This window comes from Indicator indicator, chromosome 29, assembly GCF_027791375.1.
Source record: "Indicator indicator isolate 239-I01 chromosome 29, UM_Iind_1.1, whole genome shotgun sequence".
NCBI classification, from domain to species: Eukaryota; Metazoa; Chordata; class Aves; order Piciformes; family Indicatoridae; genus Indicator; species Indicator indicator.
The window spans coordinates 8,167,986-8,189,930 of NC_072038.1; the positions used below are offsets into that span (position 1 = coordinate 8,167,986).

Genomic DNA, 21,945 nt, shown 5'->3' on the forward strand with positions numbered 1-21,945 from the left:
TCGCGGGGAGGCTATTGCGCAGGCGCAGAGGGCGGGGACGCCGGAAGCGGCGGTTGGAGCCGAGCGGGGCCGCTTCTCCTCAGCGGTGGGCGGCGGGTTGCGCCGCGCCAGGCCGTACTGCGCTGCGTCGCAGCCTCTCGCCTCGCTTTGTCCAGCCTCCAAAACTCAGCTTGCCATGAGCTGCAGGCAGCCGCTGCCGAGCGAGAGGGGCGCGAGACAGAGGTGGGAGTCGAGGCGCTGTGGGGGAGGGGTCGCGGCCTGAGGGGAGGCGGCGGTTGGGAAGAAGGTCTGCAGTGAGGGGTAAAGGTTCGGCCTCTGGGGGCAGCCTGGAGGGGACAATTCGGAGTTGAAGGTGTGTGTGGTGACCGGGGGAGGCGAGTTGACGGGCAGGAGAAGGAGTGAGGGTTGTTGGTTTACAGTGCCCCGGAAGGGTTGTCTTGAGTAGCAGGCGGGAGCTGTGAGGTGTAGATGTGAGGGGAAGGTGGGGAGCGATACTTTTATCTCTGGAAAGGGTTAAAATGAAGCTGGGAGTGCGGCGGCGGTCAATGTTAAAGGTGTAGCCCGGGAGCTTTTGCGAGATCAAACGGCATTAGAGAACGAAGAGGATGTGGCGAGGTTTGCAGGGTTCTCGGCTTAGTGGGGAAGACTACGAGATAGGTTCTACCTAGGTGGAAGGCCAGGATTGGGAGTGAGACAGGAGGAAACGTGAAGTGTGTAGGAACTGGGCTGTGTGTGCCCAGTGAGGCAGCAGGGCAGGCTGTGGGGATGGATGTGTTGAGTTTGCTTGTGCACTGCAGGCGTAAGGAAAAGGAAAGAACGAAAGGTGATGCAAATGTGGAGTATGGTGGGGAATATCTCTTCTGAAAAGAGTGGTGCTAGGAGAGTCAGGAGTCGATGGGCTGTGATGGATGTGCACAGTGGTTGAGAGCGCTGTGGACATCCCAGGGGTAGCAGAGTGAGGAGGCAGTTCCTGGTTTGTAGGCGGGGACCAAGCTGAGTCTGCTGCAGAAGCTTGTTTGCAAGAAAAGACTGAGTTATAAATAACCACGCTTGACTCTATTTTGACTCATTGAAATATGTATTGAGTTTTAGGCACCAAACCCGCTCCATGTGATACTTTGGGTAGCTCTCAGTGTGCTGAAGTCCTGGTTGACCTGTGGGCTTTGTATTTTAGTATTTAGTATTATTTAGTGTATTAGTAATAAGATTCTGCAGACACCGAGGGAAGTTGGTTCACAAGAATTCTACGTTGCTGTTGTTGATCAACTGCTGTGAAGGAGCTTTGATGTCAAGTGAGGGTGGTGAATACATCAGTAACAGGGAAGGATTTGTCTTCTTTCACATGGAAAATAATGTTGCTCAGGAATATGACTTGACTTCAAATGCTGTCAGAGCAGAGAGACTAAAGAAAGTCCTCGTAGGCGCGAAGTGCAGACTCATGTAAGCAAGATGAGCCTAATTGGGTATTTATTGCAAGTGTGGTCACTGCTGCTCTTCCCGGGTGCTTTTCTCAGCCTGTCAGACATCATTCAAAGTCCCAGGCTTATTTTTAGATGTGCCTGAGTACTGAGAGCAGATGCAAGGCTGAGAATTTTCAAATGAGTTTATTTAGAAAGATGCTCAGCCCTGGTTTTAACACCAGGTGTGAGCTCATGTCCCTTAAACTGATAGAAGAACATCTGCCTGGCTTCTTGGTGGGGAATGCGATTGTTTCAGTTCAAAAGTGAATATGAAAGCCCTCAGCATATCGAGGTTTAGATGCATCATTAATTTAATGAGTTTTCCTGGCTTTTTTGCCTTTATAGAACAAAACAGAAGGTGTATCAGTAAGCTGATAACATTTTTCCCCCCTCTTTTTTCCCCTGAACTTCCTTCAGAAAACGCAGACGGAACGGAGGGGAAGATGAAAATCACGTTCCCCAAACAAAACGTAGCACTAGGAACACTGTCCTTCAGGACTCGTGGGACACCGAGGTGAGAGCCTTCTCAGGCATGTTGGGTCTCCTTTCATGCTGAATTTAAATAGCAGTTGGAATATGTATTCTGTGAAATGTCATTCTTGGAGAGTAGTTCATGCCAACACTTTTTTCTGCTGTGTGTCTGAGCTCATGAGGTTTGACTCTGTTCTCGACTTCAGATTGAAATCTGGAACATGTGGTTTGGAAATCAGCATGTTTTCCCCTGAACCCAGTTATCTGTGGACTGAATATTTTTGTTAATGTATTTCGAATACTGGTGTGTAGTACCCAAGTGAAGGACACAAGAAAAGCCTTTGCAGCCACTTACATATTGTTGTCTGAAATGAGGGCTAACCTCTCCAGGACCAAGGAGATGACTGGAGTGGATTGCAAGTGCATGTGTCACTTTGCCTGGCCACCTACTCTTCCAGCTTTGCTTCTAGTAACGTGATTGTTTGTGGTGGAAAGTCAAAAAAGCATTCCAGCTCCAACTGATGTGATACACAGAGTGCCTGCTGCAGGCAGTGCTACTTACCTGATGTTTAAAAATGCTCTGCTAGAGCTTGGCAGTTGAAACAAGGCTCGCTCATTCAGGGCTGAAATACTTGAACTCAAAACTATTTGCTTTCTGCTTGTTTACCAAAATCTTTTGCTGGGGGTGGGATAAATTCTCTTATCCTCTCTTCACTCACATGACAGGTGTTCTGAGAGAGGGCAGTTTGCTAGCTATGAGGCTTCTTTTAAAACCTGCTGATTTCCAAACTGCTGCCAGATTTCCTGAATTGTTGTCTGTATGAATCATCTGAAAATCACTTTCTGCATTTTCTAACTAGCGACATGGTTCTGCTGTAAAATGCTTATGGAAAAGAGACTGCAGAGCAGCAGCTCTTTCCAGATTTATGTCCCTACAATGTACTGAAGTGGTTGTGTTTTAAGGGTTTTTGAAATACCTTCGTTCGGTTTTGTACAGCCTCTCACTCTGAAGGTTGACTGCAGTGAATAACTACAAATTATTGAGTTATAGTCAACTATTAACCATACTTTGAGTGCAGAAAATATTTTGTGCTCTGTATCTGTGAGCAACATCTCTTCTGTCATATGGTAATGGTCTCAAATATATATTTACGTTTAGACAGCTACAAAGCTCTGTGTCCCACCATCCCTTTTGAGAGGGAGGCTCTTTTAACTGGGGTACACTTCACAAGTAGCTGATCGATAGTCAGTGACATTGAAAACTTTCTGACAGCCACAATGTTTATCACAAAGGAATTTGCTGAGATGGGAAATGTTCCTGGTTCCTGCACTGCTGTTTTGCCAGGAGTCAGACTTGCTGGGCTGAAGTTGTGTTTGCTCCTCGGGTATAACGGGTAGAACCATAAATAGTTGCTTGCCTCTGACCCTGAATCACTTGTCCAACAGGTTAAACACCTCTCCCTCTGTAGGGTAGTTAATGGCTAAACAAGCTTTGTGGCAGCAGGAGGAAGAATTTAGTGTGGAACAAGGGCTTGAAGTAGGAGTAATGAAATTTAAGAATATCAGGAAAAACCTTAATGGTGAGTGGCAGAAGCACCTTTGCTTGTTGTATAAACACTTGGCATTTGGGCAAAGCCACTAAAATGCAGCGATGGAAATAGTCTTGCAGCAGCTACAGGAGGTGGCTGATGACCTTAACCCTGCCTCTGTTTCGTTTGAGCTGCCTGTGAGTGAACAGCACGGGCCTGAACTGCCTGCAGAGCTCTATCACTGAGGCTAACATCAAGGCTCCTGCTTCATGCATGCACTCGCGGTGTCAAAGGATGTTTGTAACACGTTAAACCCTGATGTGCAGGCAAGGAGGATCTCTTGCTGCTGACGCTGAAGTGGAGGAATGTGCCTGCTGGACACACAAATCACTGTTCCCTTTCTGAAGGGGAAAAAAAAGTCTGCTGATGAATAGAGCTTTTTTTTTTTCCCAGTTGTTTTCTTGTAATCACTGAACTGAGCGTGCCCAGAAATGCAAGCTATGAGATTAAATCAGTGTTATTTGAATGTTTCTCTAAGGCCTTCCCATGCCAAGTGGAGAAATTCTTGTGCTTATAGTGCACAAGTGCTTCCGATTGATGTCACTTTGCAACTCTTGGCCATTTGTAATACTTCTGTTTAGTTTTCTGATGCTTTGCTGTTTGCAATGCCAGCTTATTAGAAATCCTCACTAGCTTTAGGATGGTGAACTAGGGCAGCAAGAGTGTGTAGGAGCATTTGTAACTTCAGAGAGTGAGTGAGGAGAGAATGACTTTTCATCAGAGGGCATGCTCCTGCTTTTTGTGATGTTTTAGCTTTTTGCCATTCTTCAGTGAAAAGATGACTGCTCTTAGAGAGGGTAGTTTCCTTGAGAGCATAACCTCAGTAGGAAAATCAGGCACTCATGTTACTAAAACTGGGCTTGGCCTTTGTCAGAATCTCTTTCTATTTTTTTCTGTTACTCTTCAGATACCAATGTAGGTTAAGATGGAGTTTGTTTTTTGGTTGTTTTTTTTTTTTTTTTAGTTCAGACATGGGCTGTGATGGGATGTTATTCCTTCAGTCCCTTACTTTGAATCCCACTGCTCACTTGAGCTAGATTTGATGCAAAAGGACATCACACTTTTCTCCCACTGGAATGTCCTTTCATCCAGGGGAGGGTCAGTTGCATCTGACTGACCCAACAGAAACTGAGATTGTCCTCAGTCCCTGTCAGCACTGCTGTAGGGATATGCAGTTCCTGCTGTTCTTGGAACAAAAAGGTCCCACACTTTGCAGTTCAGCCCATGGACAGGCCCGTGGTGAAGGCACTGGACTAGAACTACAGCAAAGGTTAAACATGAGCACAGTAGAGCATTTGCCTCTACATTTCACTCCCTGTTCAGCCTGCCCTCCACTGACCAAAAGGTTGCTATGGTGTTTTCCCTGGTGCTTGGTTATAAATCTGGGGAAAGCCCTTCGTGCTCTCCTGGCATTGCTGGCCTATTGAGTCCAGTCAGGCAGAGTTGTCCTAGCTCTTCTGAGGAGCCAGAAATTAGGAGAATGCACTGTTGTGCTCTGCAGCCTGGGGAATCACCAATGAAAAGCCCTTTGCTCTGATTTTCCCTGGGAAGGAAGAGAGTCTGCAGTGTTCTGGCTAACTCTCTTCCTTCCTGAATAACTTCTGTAAAGCCTCATTTCTTGTGGTTCCTCTTCACTGTTCTGACCGATGAGAGGATTCCCCAGAGCTCAGAAACACACACAGTTTGACCACTGGAGATTGCTGATGCATGGCAGCAGCATTGCAGCTCTACCACTCTACAGAGTTACTCTCTTGAGTAAGGGCTGGTCTTAAGTTCCAGCTAAACCAGAGAACGTCTCTGTCAAACTCCTCAGGAAAGATTTTGTGAGCTGCAGGGTCTGGATTGGTGTTTAAGTTCCCATCATCGTTCAGATCATAGAATCATTTTGGCTGGAAAAGACCTTTCAGATCAAGTCCAACCATCATCTAACTCTACCACGTCTGGTGCTGAACCGTGTCCCTCAGCACCACATCTGTCTTTTAAGCACCTCCAGGGATGGTGGTGATTCAACCACTACCCTGGGGGAGCCTGTTCCAGTTTTAGATGCTATGTCAGAGATCAGCAGATGAATACAGTTAAGTGAATGCTTGTTTGGAAATGATTTAAAACTTCTGTAGCTACTCAGGGTGATGAGTCAGGTAAACCTTAAAGCTGCCCTTTTGATACTTAGAGTGCTCATAAACTCATTGGGCTCCTTTCCTTCTCCCTTTTGCTTAAAGCTGTGTTTCATTGTGTAGATGCCTGCCGTTGCTGACATGATGACTTTAAGGATTCTTTTTTTGTCTAATTGTAGTCCAAATGCCTAACAGAATGTGCACCACAGCCTGGGGAAATGGTAGGTCTTTGATGTGATTTGGGCAATAAATGGGCTTCACGTGCTAGTGAATCTTTGCACTAGAGAAATGGAAATAAAGAGGGTCTGACAAACCAGCTCTGCCAACAGCCTTAGGTGTAGGAAGCACGTCCCAGGACACTGACTCGGTTTTAAAAAAAAAAAACCTAGACACACAGAAAAGAATCTTTACTAACTGCTCTGAAATGTTTGTTAACTTGTGAAACTGCAGCAGTAAGTAATCCTAGGTTCTCATTTTGATTTTTACCTTGATTTCCAGAAGGTGGCTGTAACGAAAAACAGTAAGGAACGCAGACTAAAAGGAAACAAAGTGTCCTGTGCGGTGGGTTTCTCTCCAAGGCTGCTGTGACTTGTTCAGCATTAACAGTATTTGTGCTTCTCTGTGAAATGAGATGGCCTTGCAAGCACTATTGCTGGTTCCTCTCTGTCCTTCTGGTGTTGTCTCCCTCTCTAGTGATAGTGGCTTTAGGAAGAGGAGCTGGTTGCTCATGTAGCTCCTCTGTTGCTTCCTGAAGAGTGATTTCACGCAGTTGTTTTCTCCTCCCTAGCTGATCCTAACACGCCAGCACAGTGCAGCCTCGGGGCCATAGTCTTGCTTGCTCTACTACAACAGAACTGAAGCATTTTTTTGGTGTTTAGCAAAACAGGGACATTGATATGAATTACCATGATTGGCTGTGGAGTCAGTGCTGTCAGGTTTCCAGTCAGCACTGAGACGTGGCCCACCTCAGTCACACAGCTCTGTCCTGGCCCTGTCTCACTGCTTGCTGACAGACATGTTTGGTGCAATTTGCATCATCCTTCAGATTTACTCTAAAATGAGGCCTTCTAGACGTGGTGCTGTGAAACTTTTGTGGGCTTCTTTACATTTCTTTTTCCTTGCTGTGGCCACCAAGCTTTGACTTCTGTAGTTTTAGTTTAATACATCCAACATGTGGGGTGTTTTTTTTTAGCTGCTGTCACTTACACCGGCTGCTTTCGTGAATTTACATCTTACAGGGTGGCAAGGTGGCCATTCTGTGGTTCTTAAGCACCTAAATCCTTGCAGTCTTGTCCTGAACAGCACATCACATGAAGTATTTCAGCTGTAATTAATGCAACTTTTCATTAGCAGCCCTTAAAATGGTGTAAGGTGGAATTTTATGTCATTGAAACACTGAAAATGATGGTTAATGCTCTTCAGCTATGACCATGAAATGTGTTTATCTTAAAGGCTGGCAAATGAGCCCTGTCCTCTCTGCAAGCTAAACCAGGAGGTTGCTTTTCTGCATGTGGAAGTCTTGGATGCCTGCCACTCTTTCACTGTTGTGTCAGCTAAATGATGGAAACCTACCAGTTCACATTGCCATTCCAGTACTGAACTGGGAGAAAAGTAGCTCTATGTGTGTCAAGGTGTCCAAAGACTTAAAATGGGTATGGTGTTGCTTTTGATTTATAACAGCCTGGTGCTTTGGATGCTTCAGATCTCATTTTAGAAAGTCTGACTTGTAGGACAATGCTTTGCATGGTGCTTACCTAAAATGTCTGCTATAAGAGCAACGATGAACCTTCCCTTTGCCCTGCCTGCCTTCACTGACACTTGCAGCCCAGCAGCCATCTTCTTTATTTTCCAGTTCTCAGCTGAACTCAGCAAACTTCACTAGTGCTAACGTGGGTCAAGGGGGCAGATCTGGGGGGCCTGAAAGATTGAAATCCAGTGCCCTGGAGGTCAGTGACCCTCTGGGTGAAGGCTGGCTCATCCCTTCAGCTCTGTGCACTGGCAGCAGCGGAAGCTCTGAATGCTGCCAAGAAAGCACTCGGTGGATTTACCTTAGTCCATCAGGCTGAACCTGAGCCTGCAAATCTGGGAGGGAGGGACTTACAGTAAAGACAGCTTGCTCACTTGAGGAGTTTGATGGTGGACAGCAGAGAAAACAGTGTGATTTTGCTGTGACCTTCTGTGTGTCTCAGTCCTCCAGCAGCGACAGCGGCAGCACGAGCAGCAGCGTCCACAGCCCGGACCGAGTGTACGGCGCAGAGAGCAGCCTGAACCCCATGGCGGCCGGCTCCAGTCCCGTCTCCTCACAGTCCTTCCATGAGCAGTCAGCGCTGAGCCAGGGGCCTTATTTCTACATTAACCAGATCCTGAAGGAAGCACACTTCCACAGCTTACAGAGCCGGGGGAGGCTTCCCACATGATGGACCACCAGATCCCCACCTTCTGTGAAGGGACAGCTCTGTAGATTTCATATTTCAACATAAAAGAAGTTTGTTAAATTGAATTGCACAGAAAGCCTGTTGCCTTTTAAGTCTATATTTGAAATAACAGGTTAACAGGAAATTGTTTACTTGTGGTTTGCTGCACTATTGCAATGCAAAAAGGGGCTTTGAAGCAATTTTTATAGGATTCTTGGGGTTTTTTTTTTGGGGGGGGTGGGGTGGGTGGGTGGTTATAAAATACATTGGCAAGAGGATACTCGAGGAATTCACATCTGTGTTTATAGGATTGCAAACTGTCCAGTTCCAATCGATTGCCTAATCTGTTTGTTAGCAAGTTGCTTTATGTAAAGTTCTCTTAAATGTTCATCTTCAGTTTTATAAGTCTTTTTTTTTTATTTCAATAAACTAGTAAAAAAATTGAGTTGGCAACATATTTTTTTGGAGGATTTAGAGTTAATGGGTAAGAATTAGATGTTGTCACTGGATTTGCTTAGGACTGCCCCATATGTGACCTTTCTACCCAGCCTGATGTGCCAGCACCTTGGTCTCTTTGATCTTTACTGTTGCAGTGCTGAAAAGAAAGCATCAAATGAGAACCAAGAAAGCTCAGGCAGCTGGAACTGAAATGTCAGGTGCCTGCTGGCTTCACCACGAGCAGGTTTATGGTGCCAATGGAGAAAAGGCTTTTGAAGGAGAGAGGAGCCTTTACCTTGCTCCAGTGCCCACTTCTAGCTGTGAAATGTTTTCTGTTAGCATATAGGGTGGTTGTGGTTGTTTTTCTTTAATTTGACTTAAGTTGTTAACCTTAAAGGAATAGGAGGTGAAAGAGCAGCTCCACCTCTGCTCCAGGAGCCAGATGGAGAGGACAGACCTGACCTGGGCCTGTTGGAATGACCTGGCTAAGGATGGAGAAGTAGCCCTCTTCTGACAGCACCAGCAGAAGCGTCAGCACTCCCCACTAAGAGGAGAGAGCAATCTCGGTGAGGATGAGTATGCAGACAAACTATTTTTTATTGCATCACTTGGTCATGCCCGAAAGCCATCCCAGCTTGAAGAGGGAAGGTGTGGCTATGTTTTCCTCCTCTGTGACAAGCTGCCTGAACAGAGAGCCAGGGCGTGCTGCCTCCTCTTCTGCTCTTGTGAGTGCAGGAGGTGGAACCTGTTCAGTGTTTAAAAGCAGAAGTGTCAGGACCTTGCAGCCTCTCTTCAGCTTATTCCATACCCCATCTAGAGTAGCTGCAAGAAGTGTAGGCTACAGCAGAACAGCTCCTCCAGGCAACTTGAGCCTGAACCACCACCCAAGCGGTGTCACTCCTGGGGTTAGTGACAGGCAGAGGCAGTTCCCAGGGGCTGAAGCACAGTGCCTTGCTGCTCTTAGCAAGGGGGAGGCTTTTCTGATGCCACTCAATGCTCAAAAATCCCCCAGAGCATTTGGACCTGCAGGGCAGGGGCTGTTGCTCAGAGACCAAAGGGGTGAAGTACACACAGTAGAAGTACAGCTGCAGCCTTTGCAGAGAACTGTTCTGGAGTAATTACGGGCTTGAACCTCTCCAGAACTTTTAGCATGAAAGGGGGAGCAAGCATCTGTCAGGGATTCTGAGGAGCATGGCTAGCACAGAACACACGTGGGCCAGCACACCACTTCCACACTGCAGTGCAGCTGGGGTGTACAAGGTAAGGAATACCTTCACTGGGAAGCTTTGGGCTGTTAAACAACCCTCATGCTGTGTCTAGTCCTTAAAGCTTCTGAGTAATAGAGAGAAGGAGCTGCAGAGGTAACCCTCTGCTCTGATAAAATCAGACCTCTACTCTTCTCTCCCACTTGGAAAGACGTCACCACAGATGGATTATTGAGTTAATAATAGCTAAAGGAAATGGATTACTGCTACAGGATGTGGCCCATTAGTGAGGTATTCCTTAGCTCTCCCAGTCCTCAACAGAGAGGTCTCCATCTAAGCAGATGTTTTAAAGTGGGGGAAACGTAGCAACAGAGTGGTTGTCTACTGCTAAAACTCAAACAGGACAACACAGAGCCTTTGCAGGAAAGCAAGACACTCGCTCACACAGGCTTTAAATACCCAGCCAGGCCTCCTCAGGAGTTAAGGGTCAGCATCGCACTGCAAAGGAGTTCAGACAGTTAGCTGGTGTCCTTCAATGTCTCTTGCAGCCATCTTCACATGAACTGTCTGTTATGCATTGATCTCAGAACGCCTCATCTGTGTAAGTCTTCTCTGCGTTTTCATGGTGGTTGTGGCCTGTGTTTTACCACAGAGCAGTGGGTCCCAAAACAGAGGGGCTGTGAAGGGGGGATTTTTTTTACGGGTCAAGGGGATATCCCAACTATCTCCTGCTGTGTTGCCGTAATGGTTCTCTCATTTTACACACACAAAAAAATCAGGTTAAATATTCACTCTTTGGTAATTTCCTTCTTTCCCTGCAAGCTCTAATGGTTGGTGAGAGAATGAGCACTGGCAAGGAGTTACTACAGCTCAGTTTACCAACCTGAACTCTTTCTGTGCTCCTGGTAGCAGACTTGCTCTTCCGTGAACTCGACATGCTCAGTGGCAGAAGTCCAAATCTTAAGAGATGGAAAAAGGAATTATGGCTGGTCACAGAGAAGCAGCAATTCCAGACCCACTTCCCAAAGAGGCAGCAGGACACACAGGAGAGCCAAGCACCTGATCTGGCTGGAGGCTAATGGCAAGATGTTGTGGAGCTCCTGGGAGCTCGGAGCACTGCTCCGGCTCGTGTACTGATTCTCCGTCCCCGTCAGCAAGCCAAAGAGAACCTGGAAAGCAGGAAGGAGCTGTTTGGTTTTGGGGTCACACAACACACTTCTGGTGAGTCTGTTGGCACACCTCTTGGGACTGGTTTTAAGTCTGAACATGAAGCATCTCCCTTCCCCCTTCAACTCTTGCTTCATTTAATTGGCACTGCTCGTTATGACCACAGTTGAGTTTTAGGCCTGTTTCAGCACCACTTAACCCAATTAGCATTGCACAGGCTCCAGTGAATCCTGTTAGATAAAGTTCAGCCACCTCCAGGCACAATGACGTGCTATGCAGCCAGCTCAGCCTCCTCTTATCTTCAGCTGGCATTAAACACCCTTCCCATTCCCAAGGAGCTGCCAGCAGTTATCTTTAGGCTTTAAGCAGTCTGTAAACCCTCCCCAGCTGCTCCTCAAAACCTGCTTCCCAATCCAGCCCTTCTCCTTCAACTTACAGAGGTCCGCTGGACCAGGCGGTTGAGGTTGCTGTTCAAGTGTGGAGTGAAAACATCCAAGTCAAATGGGTCAATGTGGCCCTCCAGGAAGTCTGTCACCTTCTCAATCCTAAAGTAGAGCGGAGGAGTCCCATCAGGGGTTACATCCTAGTGATGGCTGTTGATGCCAACAGGGTGGTTTCACTGAAGGTCCTTCTGAAGCAGCCCCAGAGGTGGCTGAGCAAAACAGGAATTGCTTGGAACAGCAGCCTGAAGGATTTCCAGCTCCAAACAACCTACATCATCTGCTGCTATGGAGGAATCTTCTCCTTGTGGTACCTCTGAGAGAGAGATGCCTCGGTTCAAGCCTGGAGCATCCACAAGGTTTTAACTCTTGGGTGGAAGCTGAACTGTTCTCTCCAGGACCACCTTCCAATGCTGTCCCTGCTGCATATGCAAGCAGGGAAGACCAGTCTGCTGCCTGAGATCTCAGCCACAAAATCCCACCCCTCTTCTATTTTGAGGATGAGCTTAGCTTGGCTGACAATGACAGAGCTTAAAGTCTGCATTGCCCTTCTGCCATGAGGCCCAAAGGCACCACCACTCCTGTAGGTAAGCTCCTACCAGCCAGGAAGGCTCCTGCTTTAAACCACTTCAGAGCCCCTCAAACTTCTGCTGGTATCTGAACCCCAGAACTGCACACACCTGGCGTCGTGCTTCATCCTGCTGCTCTTGGCATCCTCGCTCTTGGCTGTCAGGATGATGCTGAGGTACTGCAGATCGTAGAGCAACTGCAGAGCTCTGTTCTGGGTCATGGGGAAGGTGCCTGCTCTCTGCAAACAGGACAGTCAGGACATGGCTCTGCTCACACTCGGGGTTGTCAGAGGATTGCTTCAGGGGAGATGTTTAAAACACCAGCACCAGCCTAAGTGAACTGTTCTGAGCCTGCAGTCTGGTGTCTGATGCCTTTTTTTTTGCCTTGCTCTTGGGGGAGGCAGGGGAAGAACCTACCCACCCCTCCACCCCAGCAGCCACAGACAGATGTCTTCTGTTCTGAGGGACAGGAGCCTCTGCACCACTGCCTGCCCAGCAACCCTCCTCTCCCACAGTAGGTGCAGCAAGGGCTGATCCTGCTCACTTACCTTCTCCTGCTTCTCTTCCACAAGCTTTTCATAGGCAGTGAGCACTTCTGCCATGCAGGCTCTCAGCAGCTCCTGCAAGGTGACCTTGGGAAGAGTGTGACCACCGACCCTGTTCACCTCTTGGCACAGGCTGAAGAGGAGGCACTGGACATACCAGGAAGGCTGTTTAAGGAGACTCTGTTATCTTTGTGTGCACTTCAGCTCTCCTGACGTGAGCTTCTTACTTCCTCAGAAACCATAAAGCTCTGCTACTGAGACCCACCTGCCCCCACAGCATGGCTCAAGTATGTCAGGGGTTTTGTTTACTGACACATCAGGCTTTTGGTGATAGCAATCCTCAAAGTCCCAGGAGAACTTTACAGGAGGTATTCACCTGAGTGTAGGCAGGACAGAACTGCTTGTTGTGCCTCTTCTGTCACCACTGACCCTGCTCTGACCACTCACTACCTGGACTTGTTATTTACTCCCTCCTTCTTCTCCTGGGCCTCCCAGCTATCCTGAGTTCTCATCCCGATGCTCTTCTCTTCAAAAATCAGCAAAATTCACCTGATTAGGTTCACTATAAAAGTTCTATTACCCTGTCCAACCCCTCCTGTACTGTGCAAACAGAACTTGCTCTTGCCCAGTCCCTCCATGCAACTGGCACCTGTGTCATTTCTGCACCACCCCCATGCCCACAGAAAGCTGCAACTCTTGAGGTTTTGCAGAGTCAGTGCATCCATAAGATCTCTCTCCTGGGGGGCTCTGTGTATAAACCAAGTATCTTTCTTTGGCTCAGTTTTACAGGATCTGGGCCAATCAAACTCATTTGAATATCCTACAGCAACTATCTAATTTCTTTCCTCTGACCTCTGTCCTTCAGAGGCAAGCATCTCAAAGAGCAAATAAAGAGCACTGCAGAGTGTTTGCCCTCTGCTCATAACACCAAGCAATCTCCACAGCTGGTCAGCACCATCTAACAGATGGTTTTGGAAACCAGAGCTTTTCTCCTCCCAGCAGACTGCTGCTCTGTGTTTACTGAGAGGGCATTCCTCATACCTGCACAGGCAGCCGGATCTTTGAGGTTACACTGCTTCCAGATTCTGTCTCCTCCTGGATTTCAATTTCATCCCAATTGGTGGCTGTGGCCAAGACAGAGCCAGCTGTGTCGAGCAGCAAAGTGTGGGCAAAGCACTGAACCAGACCCTAGAATGTAAAACACAAAAGCAGCAGTCACAGCCAGCCAGCTGTACTGGGAGTCCCAAAGGGTAAGCAATCTGCTTCTGCCTGCAATGAGACCAACCTCCTGCATGCCCCTGCCACTCCAAAAGCAAATCTTCATGGAATCAGAGAATGGGTTGGGAGGGTCCTTTAAAGATCATTTATCCAACACCCCTGCAGTCAGCAGGGACGTCTACAACTAAAGGAGGGTCCTCAACCCAGGCCAACCTGACCTGGAATGGTTCCAGGGATTTGGCTTCTACTGGCAACCTGGGCCAGGGTCTCACCACCCTCTGTAAAATTTTTCCTTCTCTGTAGACTAAATCTCCTCTCTTTTAGTTTCAAACCATCACCCCTTGTCCTGTCACAACAGAGCCATCTTTCTTCTCAAGACCCTGTAAATACTACAAGGCCCCAACAAAGCCTCCCTGGAGGCTCTCTCTTCCAGTCTGAACAACCCCATCTCCTGAAGACCACTGCACAGGCTGCCACCTCTGAGCTGCCACTGCCTCCTGTCCCCACAGGCTGACTAAGCAGAGTGGCAGCAGCAGGGTGAGCTCTGATCAAGCAGTGAAGGAACAGCAGCCCTGACCACAAGCAGCTGAGTGAGTGAAACCCACAAAGGAAGCAGCTGTGATGAGAGAAAACAGCTCCTTACTTTGGTAACAGCTGAGCTCCAGATCTGGTAAGCAAACAGGCTCCGCTGCTGGAGCTCTGCCTTCACCTCCTGCCACTTGGCCTGCACAGGGGTCACCTCCTGGGCTTTCCCCTTCCCCAGCTTCTTGGTGGAGCGAGTTTCCTTCCGCGCTGGCTCCACGCTGCCTGACTGGCCCAGGATACACTGCTTCAGGTGAGGGCACAGCTCGGTCAGTGACTGGCAGAGTCTCGCCATGAAGAGGACAGCATTGAGCCTGGCATCACTGGCAGCATCTCCCTGCCCCCCCAGAAGGCTCTTGGCACTCTGGAGCTCCTCGTGCACACAACCCAGGAGGTGGTGGATGCAGGCGATGCAGTGGTCGCGGAGCAGCCCCTCCACGGTGCCAGCATCAGCGAAGCGGTCGAAGGCAGAGCGCGCCTGCGCCACAGCAGTGGTCTCCTTGGTGGCAGAGCAGCCTGCGGGAAGGTAGGACAGGAGATCATCCAGCCTGGCCTTCAGCTTTGAGTCCAGAGCCGAGCAGAAGCTCTGCACACAGGGTGTGAACGCCTGGGCCTTCATGGACAGGCCGCTCCTGGCCAGCTGCCCGCGGTTTGCCACGTTGACCCAAGCGGCGTTGGGAGGGAGGTCGCTGGAGCTCTCCGACCACAAGAACAGGGCCACGTTGTGCTCAAACTGGATGTGCTTGCTCAGGGCAGAGGTGTTGGATTTGACCTCAAGCTCCTGCAAGGCTAAGGTGAGAAGCTGTTTGGAGCCACTTGAGATGGATTCAAAGCCTTCTTTGGTCAGAGTCTGGAACAGAAGCAGGGGAGGAGAAAAATATAAGCACCCTTTGCATGTGCCACTGAGCACTTAAACCAGACACTGCAGGCACCAGGGGGCTGTTTGAGACAACAGAGCATGGCTTCTCATGAACTGCTGCAGCAGAGCACCCACCTCTAGCCTGTCCAGGAAGAGCTGCTGCAGCAGGTCCTCCCAGAAGGAAGCAGGCTTGTCCAAGAGGCGTTGGCACACAGCAGCCCAGTTCTGGCTCATGGAGTCGCTCGACAGCAGCTCCCACACCGCGTCACGAATCCCTGCCAGGCCTTTCATGCTCTTCACATAGATGAGCAGATTGCTGACCCCAGCCCTGATGTCATCACTGCACCTGAAGACAAAAGTTTTGCTTCAGTCTGACCTGCTCAGTGAGCCCCAGGCAAGGCAGAAGAGAACACTGATTACTGAGGTGGGGGAATTGTTAACCTGCCACTAAGAGGCTCTGCCTGCACAATCACCTGCAGGGCTGAGGGCTGGGGAGGCAGCTGCACCTGGGCTGTGGTGAGTATCAAAGCTGGAAGCAGTGTCCCAGGAATGGCCTAGGAAAGCTGGCAGGGCAGGTGGGAGCTCTAGAAGCATGGCTGGGGAAATATCCCATGGCCAGCAAGCAGACCATGATGGGCTGCAGCTGACAGCAGGGTCCAGGTGGCTCCATCCCTTGTCCACAGGGCAAGGCATGGTGGGATGGGGTGGGGCTGGCAACTCTATAAAGGGGCTCTGGCTGCCCTCACACAGTCCAGGGAAGGGCAGTGAGGAGAAAGGAGGGGCTGGATCAAGAGCCAAGTGAGGCTGGTAAGAGATTTTCTTCTCATTCTCTCTGTGTTTGTTTGCTGGTGGTTATAGCAGCATAAGGCAGCTCTAACAAGTATCCTCACATGCAGCCCAGGTTAGCTCAGAGTGCTTCAGCCTGGTTCTTAGGACATGCTGTGTTGCCCCTTGCTGTTTAACTGTTAGGGAGAGGGGATGCTAGGCCTGGCTGGAGTGAGCAAGCTTGGGTTTGCTTTGTGCTGCTGCCCTGGCAGAGAGGCTGTGAGAGCCTGGAAGAGCTCTGTGAAGGGGATGCTGTCCCACTCACATGGCAATCCACTTCTGCAGAGTGTCTCTGAGGTAGTCCTGGCTGATGGGGTGTGCCAGAGTCCGCAGGGCTGGCTGGAACTGCACCACGGACTCTGGGAGGTATTTGAACCAGCTGCTCAGCTTCACCTCCTCCTCCAGAACCCCACCTCTGCCTGGAAGCACATGGTCAGGGGATGAACACCACATGAGAGGAGCCTCCTGCCCACAAATCCAGGCTGCCCATTCACTCACCTGCTGGGTGCTGGCCTGTGGTGGTCTCCAAAGTGGAGAAGAGCAAGCCACAGGGCAGGGCTGGATCTGGTGGCATCCCTTCAGGCATGGTGTAGAAGAGAGCATGAGCCTGGTACAGGGTGGTGGTCAGCAGCTCTATCAGTGAACACACCTGAGCTTTTATACCTGCACCTGCAGAGAAACCACTTTCAGCTGAGCCAGCCCTGTGGCTCCAGGGATGGGCTGGAGCACAAAGGACTCAGCCCCAGGTACCACCTGCAGTTCAGAAAAAGGCTCTTTTCTCTGCTGTGCAAATATTTAAGTTCTCCTCTAGAAACGTGGGGTTTAGTATTAAAATCACCACAGGTTATTCAAGGGGCACCTTGATGGTTTGATCTGTGTCCAAACCTCTCTCTGGTTTCTATCCAGAATCCAGAACAATGCATTATCTACAAAGGTTAGCAGAATTTCACCATCTTTAAATACTGCTCTTAATTCCTGTGTCTTGTTTCTGGTTATGTCAACCTTTGAGGTCATTTTGTTCTTTACTCTTGGGGACCTTCCATTCCTGTTACCCTGGTTTCAGACCAGCCCATGACAGGCTTATTCAGCCTAGATATTTTTCACTCCATCTTTTCAACACCAAGTTGCTTCCTCATTACAGATGGGCCTGGCTTAGGACCTTGAGCACTGCTCATGTTTGTGGCCACTGCAGCAGAGTGATGTGCTGCATCTCCCCCATCATTAACTCTATGGGATCATTCTACCCTCTCCTCAGTGGGGCAAGAGGGAGATGAAGCCAAGGGGGTTACCTTGACCTTAAAAAGGAGGCAAGCCCATGGTACTGACCGTGGTGTGGCTGGTTGAGAAGCTGCTGGATGGCAAGCTTCCTGGCCAGGAGGAAGTCAGCAAGAGCCTGGCGTGGTGAACTGTCCTCCAGGAGCATGATGGCACACAGTGCTTCTGCCACTGCCTGGTCTGACACAGTCTGGTTCTTCAGCAGGGACTTGCTCTCCTGCAGGATGGTGGATCTGGCAAGGGAATGAGGTGGACAGTCACTCAGTGCTTGACCAAGTATTCAGGTGGTTACATGGTAACCCACCAAGGAAGGATGTTCTTTTCCCCAGGCAGAAGGGCACTATCTGAGTGGTATGGTTCCAGGTGAGGTTTCTGGTGCCTCAGCTGGCACAAGACACAGGGTAGCTGGCTCTAAGACATCTGTGAGAGAAACTTCTCATGTCATGGGCTCATGGGATGGTTTGGGTTGGAAGGGACCTTCAACGATCACCTAGTCCAACCCCTCTGCAGTCAGCAGAGACATCTTCAGCTAAAGCAGGTTGCTCAGAGCCACAACCAGCCTGATCTAGAATGGCATCTGCCACCTCTCTGGGTGACCTGGGCCAGTATCTCACCACTCTCACTGTCTCACTGTCACTCTCTGGTCTAAATCTCCCTCTTCTAGTTTAACCATCGCCCCTTGTCTGGCCACAACAGGCCCTGATAAAAAGTCTGTACCCATCTTTCTTACCAGCTCCTTTAAGTACTGAAAGGCCACCCTAGGGTCTCCCTGGAGCCCTCTCTTCTCCAGGCTGAAGAATCCAAACTCTCTCAGCCTATCCTCACAGCAGAGAGGTTCCAGCCCTCGGATCATGTTTGTGGCCTCCTCTGGACCCAATCTAACAGGTCCATGTCTCTCCTGTGTTGAGGACTCGAGAGCTGGACACAGTGAAGTATCAAGTCCAACTTCCCTGCCACAGGCAGGGCCATCTGCCACCAGACCAGCTTGCTCCAGCCCCCATTCAACCCGACCGTGACCACTTCCCTGGTAACGTGTCCCTCCACTCTGCTCCTCCTTTATTCCTTCCCAGGGCCACCGTGGCCTCAGGCTGCCCCACCTGAGGTGGCTGGCGGCGGCCACTTGCCGCAGCAGGATGGGGAAGCGGGCGAGGATGGGGCTGCTGCGGGCACGGGGCACATCGAGCTGCAGCTGCCGGCGGAGGTGGCCACCGAGCAGGTGGAGGCGAGCAGCGGGCAGGTACCGGCCGGCCTCCACGGCACCCCACACCTTCTCGGGGACGTCCAGCAGCAGCTTCAGCTGCGCCGCTGCCCGGTAGAATGTTTCCTGAACAGGCGGCCGAGCCTGGAGGGAAGGAAGGAGCGGGTCAAGAGCTGCCTCCGGAACCACCCCCAGCTGCACCGCTGTCTCTCGCCCCTCTCACCGGCGCTGCGGGGCCAGACCGGACCGCTCCGCCCCGTTGCAGGCCCCGCACGGCACCCAACAGGCGCTCGGCGCTGAGCCGCATCTCGGCGATAGTGTCCGCCGCTTCGATCAGGTCGCGGTACCGTTCGCCCACCATCTGCCGCAGCTCCTCCCGCTTCTGTTCGATGCCGGCCCGCAGCCGCCGTTCCACCTCCCGCAGCTCGGCCGCTGTGTGCGTCTCGAAGAGGGCCTCGGCTTCGGTGCCCCGCGCCGCCATAGCTGCCTCCGCCCGGAACCGGGGCGGTGCTGACGTGGGTGCCGCCGCTGCCGCCATCTTTGCGACGGGAAACGAGAGGGCACTTCCGGGCTAGCGGGTGGGGCGAGGCGAGGCACCGCCGTCTTTGTGACGGGAAGGGGAGGAGGACGCCGCCATCTTTGTGCAGGGCAGAGCCACGGCTGGGCGTCGTTGCCATGGCGACTCGGCCCCGGGGCCAGGGGAGGGGGGTGGGGAAAACACGAATTTAAAAATATTTATTTAATTATATGTCCGTTTCTCGGGGAAGTGGGCCGGTTGTCGCGTCCTGCGGGTGCCGCTCTCGCTCCACACAGCCCGGGAGGTGGGTTGCGCCAGGCTGCTTCTAACGGAGCGGGACCGCAGCCCTGCCTCAGCCTCCAGGCAGCGGGGTCGTGGGTCCCGTAGGGACGGCTGCGGGATTCTTCTGGTGTGTCTGCTCTAGAGGGGCTTACCCGATGCACGACAAGACCCGGCAGCCCTCGGGGGAGGCATCGGGACGGTGGTGGTGCCAGGTCTGCATGCCGGGAGGTGGAGGGAGCAGCCCCGAGCTCTCCTCCTGAGTGGCCTTTGTGGCTTCGGAGGGTTCTGTTCAAATAGGGAGGTGTCGAGGCTGCTGCTGTTGGGTTGCTGAGGTCTCCTTCTGCAGCGCTACTCTGTGCACTAAGAACCTGTGTGTGCCCAGGTCTCCAAGGTGGGCAACGGTATCCTGGTTTGTATCAGCAAAGCGTGAGCCCAGCAGGATCAGGGCAGGGATCGTCCCCCTCTGCGTGGCACTGGTGAGGCTGCACCTCGAATCCTGGTTTCAGTTCTGAGGCTCTCGCTACGAGCAGGACGTTGAGGGGCTGGGATGGGCCCAGAGAAGGGCAACAAAGCTGATGAAAGGTCTAGAGCGCAAGTCTGGTGAGGAGCAGCTGAAGGACCTGGGGTCGTTCAGCCTGGACAAAAGGATGCTGAGGGAGACCTGGATGTCTACAACTCCCTGAAAGGAGGTTGGAGCCAGCTGGGGGTTGGTCTCTTCTCCCTAGGAACAAAAAATAGGGCAAGAGGAAACAGCCTCAAGTGTTTCAGGTGGTTTAGGTAGGACATGAGGAACAATTTCTTCCCCAAAAGGGTTGTCAAACCCTGGAATAGGCTGCCCAGGGCAGTGGTGGGGTCCCCATCTCTGGAGGGATTGAAAAGCTGTGTAGATGTGCTGCTGAGGGATATGGTTTAGTGGTGACCTGGCAGTACTGGGTTAATGGTTGGACTCAATGATCTTAGAGTTCTTTTCCAACTGAAGCAATTCTATGATTTTCCCCTAGAATGCTTTCATCAAAACTTTTCTGTACTCATCTGATGTGTTTTTAGTAAAAACTAAATGTTCCTCTTGCACATGGTTTTGGCAAAATCATGCTGAATGAAAGTGTGTCAGAGGGGGGAAGTGGGACACAGCTGAAGACAAAAGCCCCTGTGAGTTGTGTTTTCTTTCTCTTTTATGCAGCTTGAACTTGCAATACCTACACTTCCCATCAGATCGCGTGGTTCCACCTTCCGCAGCAGACTGAAATCAACACGCTCTGCTTTTTGATTGCCAGGTCTTCCCTGGGCAGTTTCTTTGTGTCAGCCTGGGTGTGAAGACTTAATATTTTCTGACTGAATCCCAGAGCCAGCTCTCTGTGTACCTACTGCTGTGTACACAGAGATCAGAGCTCCCTGGAGCTAGAATACCTGTTCAGCACCTCACGCTGACTCAGCCAGCTGCAACGCAGTGTAGCAACAAGCTTGATAATTGCTGCCTTCCAAATGCTTGTTCCCAGAGGGAAATGCTGTCCCTGTTACCTGAGAGGCAGATCTTGAGGGGAATGGCTGTCTGCATGGCCTCTACCGGGCAGGAGAGCAGGGAGATGCTGGTGTGACCAGAGTGTGTGGTCTCAGGGGAGAGGCTTTGCTGCTGGAGGTTGTATCCCAGTCCTTTAGTGTTACAAATTGAAGGAGAGTGGGAAGAAATAATCTGTGGTGTTCAGGAGTGAAGGGATTTATTTGTGTGGAAGCTGTTGATGGCAGAGCTGGTCAGAGCTACACTTTGTGTTTATAGCAGAGTCAATTTCTTCATATCAGTGTTTCCCAGCAGTGTACCTCTTCTGTGAGCACTCCCACCCCTGCCTGCACACCCCTTCCCCATGCTCATCCGTCCAGCAGATTAAATCTTCACCCATGGCACTTTGCATTCCCTGATCTTATCAAAACCAGCCTGGAGGGTTTACCATCTTGGGATCAGAAGCTTCTCAGTCCAGCTGTTCAGTCTGGAGTGTCTGCAACCCTTTGTACTCAAAGAGCTGTTTGTGGTCATGCTTCATCTGTGGCCCATCTAATACAGGGGTTGATACCTCTACCTCAGTGCCCCAGGTCTGTGCTGACTGGGGAGTGATTTGTGAGGCTTTTGGGCAAATGCAATTCTCCTCCTGCATGGACCCTCTGAAGCTGAGACCACCCTATGGATGAAGATCTGATCCGGGTGTGTTTGGGAGGGTGACAGTGTGAGTTATCCTTGCTAGGGCTTCAGTGTTGGTGCCTCTCCTCTCAGGGGGGGAATCCAAGCCCTAATTGTACCCTGCTGTTCCCACCCAGCTCTGACAAATGCACACGGAGTCAAAAACTATAGGAAAACTCTTTTAATTCCCTCCCACCCCATCCATGACTCCCTCCCTGGAGCAGAGACCGTGGCAGTTGGGAGCCTTCGCTGCGGGAAGGTTTAGTTCACACTGAGACACCGAGAAATAATGCTGGGGAGGAAAGCAATACATAAAGCAGAGAAACACTCTCTGGTGTGCTCCAGTCACAATGTGTCACACACCAGACCCACGCACGCTATACAGAGCACAGCTAGAGATACAGAGGGTGTATGTACAGGAGGTGGGCAGCGTGGTGCAGTGCTGCTGGTGGGGCATGATCCCCACATTGCTACAGCCCTGGCTTGGCAGGGAAGGACTCTTGTGTTTAATGTAGAGGCTAAAGTTTGCCCTCCCTTCTGCCTGTCAGCATGGGAGCAGCCTCTACGGTCCCTCTTGGCCCATGCATGGTGCCACCAGCCCCATGGC

The 21,945-nt window shown here is 50.6% G+C and overlaps 2 protein-coding genes across 3 annotated transcripts; one reads left to right on the forward strand and one right to left on the reverse strand.

Annotated features, from left to right (window-relative positions):
• The first annotated feature begins 140 nt into the window (after positions 1-140).
• On the forward strand, positions 141-8,260 carry FAM104A (family with sequence similarity 104 member A). Of its 2 annotated transcripts, XM_054393837.1 has the most exons (5): positions 141-222; positions 1,878-1,974; positions 5,814-5,855; positions 6,133-6,195; positions 7,824-8,260. In XM_054393837.1, the coding sequence occupies exons 1-5, from the start codon at positions 176-178 to the stop codon at positions 8,049-8,051; spliced, it is 477 nt and encodes a 158-aa protein (XP_054249812.1). In that variant the 5' UTR covers positions 141-175; the 3' UTR covers positions 8,052-8,260. The 2 variants fall into 2 exon arrangements, with proteins under 2 accessions (XP_054249812.1, XP_054249813.1); XM_054393838.1 differs by lacking the exon at positions 5,814-5,855.
• An 830-nt stretch (positions 8,261-9,090) lies between these two features.
• COG1 (component of oligomeric golgi complex 1) lies at positions 9,091-18,850 on the reverse strand. The gene is given in 16 exon segments (XM_054393745.1): positions 9,091-9,231; positions 10,575-10,650; positions 10,751-10,860; positions 11,295-11,403; positions 11,979-12,106; positions 12,416-12,577; positions 13,454-13,600; positions 14,274-15,062; positions 15,207-15,417; positions 16,162-16,315; positions 16,395-16,565; positions 17,223-17,404; positions 18,269-18,309; positions 18,311-18,492; positions 18,495-18,513; positions 18,593-18,850. Coding segments are annotated over 16 exon segments (2,880 nt in total).
• Positions 18,851-21,945: the final 3,095 nt, after the last annotated feature.